The sequence below is a fragment of the Galeopterus variegatus genome, unplaced genomic scaffold (genome assembly GCF_000696425.1).
Source record: "Galeopterus variegatus unplaced genomic scaffold, G_variegatus-3.0.2 Scaffold8403, whole genome shotgun sequence".
Taxonomy (NCBI): Eukaryota; Metazoa; Chordata; class Mammalia; order Dermoptera; family Cynocephalidae; genus Galeopterus; species Galeopterus variegatus.
In genome coordinates, this window is record NW_007734514.1 from 1 (window position 1) to 3159 (window position 3159).

The following is a 3159-nucleotide window of genomic DNA, read 5'->3' on the forward strand; positions in this document are numbered from 1 at the left end:
TTCTCAGGGTCACGCTGTCTCCTGGCACGGCTGCTCCAGACCCGTCGCCATCTTAAAAGCCCAGACTGTTAGATTTTGATGATAGCCGTCACGTGTCCAGAGAGGCCTCTCTCAACCACATTATCCAAAGAAATTTTCCCTAGTAAGTTTCTGTAATTTGTTTTTTTTTTTTAACATTTATTTTTATTAAAAAGTATATGGTTTACTTCTTCCCGTGTTTCTTATCTCTGCTTGCAATGGGACTGGGTTTCATGGAAGCATGAGCTTGTTCATTTTTTTTTTTTTTTAACCACTGTTCCTTCTGCATTTTCAGTGACTTGCAGTTAGGACCAGCTCCATTAATTGTCATTGAGTGAAGTAATGAATAAAGAAGTACTTGGGGACAACAATCCAGATAGGCAGTAACTTAAGACCTTTCAGGTTTAGTGTGACATTGAGGTAGGTGAAATAAAGAGATAAAGCTAGACATGGGCAGGCAGCAGTTGCATAAGGGGACAAATTTTGATCAAGTTTCATCATTAGAGAGAATCAAGTAAGAGAAGCTGAAAAATATCCAAGGTAAGTATCATCAATGATATGAGCACCAGAAGACCTTGAGTAGACACCCACCCAACACTAAACCTTCCTGGTCTCCAAGTAGACCAACTCCTTTGGACATCTAGTAATGAAGATCTCTATTGGATCCATCCAAGGCTGAACTGTCTAGGTCTTAAAAGGCCATTTTTTCTATACTTTTCTACATTCTTCTCTCTGTTTCCCCATTGGTGGTGGTGACAGATAGCACTATAACCCAAATTTCTCAGTGTTGGAGGTCATGCGTGTGAACAGTGCTCCAGGACAATCTGTATTTGCCTGGCAGGTGAAGTTGAAGGTAAGAAGTTCACATATTCTTAATTAGGTCATGGCAGTGCATTCTGATACTTCATTCATCTTCCTTGTCCACTGCATTCATTCAGCAGGTTTTTGTTGAATGCTTAATACATGTTACGCTAATGTTCTCCACTCCCATCCAATAAAATCAAATCTTGGAAAAGTGGATAATATTCTGGACAACTTCTCACCCATCACCCCAGGACATTTGCTTCCAACTTCTGTCCCTCATGTGTCCCTTTATGTGTAGACATGTGTCCAAATCCTAAATATCATCCTATCTTTGACATGTGTCCCTTCACAAAGTAGACATCTGTGTCCACATACTAAATATCAAGCCACCTTTGATTCTTCCTAATTTTGGTTCTCCCCCTTTCTCATCCAAGAATTTGGAAACAAGACTTTTCTCATGGGTCTGGGCTTAATTTGTGATCCAGCCTCATCATCACCTATCAACTTGGGATAGGTCTTTTTATTTCATTATCTAGTCACTTCCGTACTCCACTTCTGCTTTGACCCTGTGGCTTCAGGGTGGTATTTCAATTTTTCACTGGGGTTGTTTTGTGGTCTGTCACTTGGCAACAGACAGTTTAACTGCAGGTGTGGTTGGTAACACTTATCTGGAGGGTAAAAACAAGGTTTTTACTCAGAAATGGCAGCATCATGACAATATGATGCTGTTCACTGTCTCCTGACCAGAGCCGACATAAAGATCAATCATGGCATTTTTCTGACTGAGGTAAATATGCTCATCTTTCTCAGGAGACTGAGACTCCTTGCCAAATGCCTTGTTCTTCCTGCAGATGAATGATGCCTCCTGGAGGATGGGAGAATCAAATCAGTCAACAGCCTCAGATTTCATTCTCATGGGGCTATTCAGCAACACATGGCCACACCTGATCCTCTTCTTTCTTATGGCCACCATGTTCACCATGGGTCTTCTTGGAAACACCATCCTGCTCTACTTGATTCTCACAGACTCCAGGCTCCACACACCCATGTATTTCCTGCTCAGCCAACTCTCCCTGTTGGATATTGGGTTTCCAGTAACCACCATTCCCAAGATGATGGCTGACTTCCTGCAGGGAGGAGGCTCCATCTCCTTTGGGGGCTGTGCAGCTCAGATGTTCTTCCTGATGCTGATGGGTGTCTCTGAGTGTGCCCTGCTATCCCTCATGTCTTACGACCGCTACGTTGCTGTGTGCCACCCTCTGCACTATCCTGCGCTCATGAGACGTCAGGTCTGCCTGCTCATGGTGGGCACTTCCTGGTTCTCGGGTGTGTTCGTGGCCTCCATCCAGACCTCCGTCACTCTTCATTTCCCCTACTGTGCCTCACACACTGTGGACCACCTCTTCTGTGAGCTGCCCGCCCTCCTGAAGCTCTCTTGTGCAGACACCTCTGCCTATGAGTTGGCGCTGTCCATCTCTGGGGTGCTGGTCTTGCTACTGCCCATTTCACTCATTGTCACCTCCTATGGCCTCGTGCTGGGGGCCGTTCTCCGCATGCACTCAGCAGAGGCCCGACACAAGGCCTTCACCACATGCTCCTCACACATCACCGTGGTGGGGCTCTTTTATGGGGCAGCCGTGTTCATGTACATGGTGCCAGGCACCTACCACAGCCCACAACAAGACAATGTGGTCTCCCTCTTCTACAGTCTCATCACCCCCACACTCAACCCCCTTATCTATAGCCTGAGGAACAGAGAAGTTCAACTGTCATTGGCCAAGGTCCTTCACAGAGCTGGCTTCAGGTCAATAAGATGACTGCATGGTGATGCTGGTTTTCCTAGGTACTCTCCTATACAGCTGAAACCTATCTCTCATTGGCAGTTGGGGTACAAGATTTACTACATGACCAGCCCCCTTCCTTCTCCCAGACTCCCTTTTTATTTTGTGGATTTGTAGAAAACAAACCTAGTGATTCCAATCACTTAAACAAGAGGAGGGATTTTTTTTTTCAGTCTTAAGTAGAAGAAAAATTTTACTACAAGAATGTCGATTCAACAACAGAGATGGATCTCAGCTTATGAATATTTTACCCACCCATTAGTGCCCTGCCTTATGCCCCATTCTTACACATTTCTGCACAGTGAGTGATGGGTCTGGGATCCAACCCCTGAAATCCAAGCAAGAATGAAGATCTAGGGACTGGTGCTGACAGTGATGCTCTGTAAGTTCCTCCCCTTCATGGTTCTTGGCAGTGTCTTTGCTTGGGTCATATTTATAGTTTTTACAGAAGTGAATGGCTGTCACTGAAGATGTCCCTTGCTGGTCAGTCCAAGCA

The 3159-nt window shown here is 45.1% G+C and overlaps 1 protein-coding gene across 1 annotated transcript; it reads left to right on the forward strand.

The window, feature by feature from the left end:
* Positions 1 to 1694: 1694 nt before the first annotated feature.
* On the forward strand, positions 1695 to 2639 carry LOC103608418 (olfactory receptor 2Z1-like). Its single transcript, XM_008592851.1, has one exon. It carries the CDS (start codon positions 1695 to 1697, stop codon positions 2637 to 2639), a length of 945 nt encoding a protein of 314 aa, XP_008591073.1.
* The last annotated feature ends 520 nt before the right edge of the window (positions 2640 to 3159 follow it).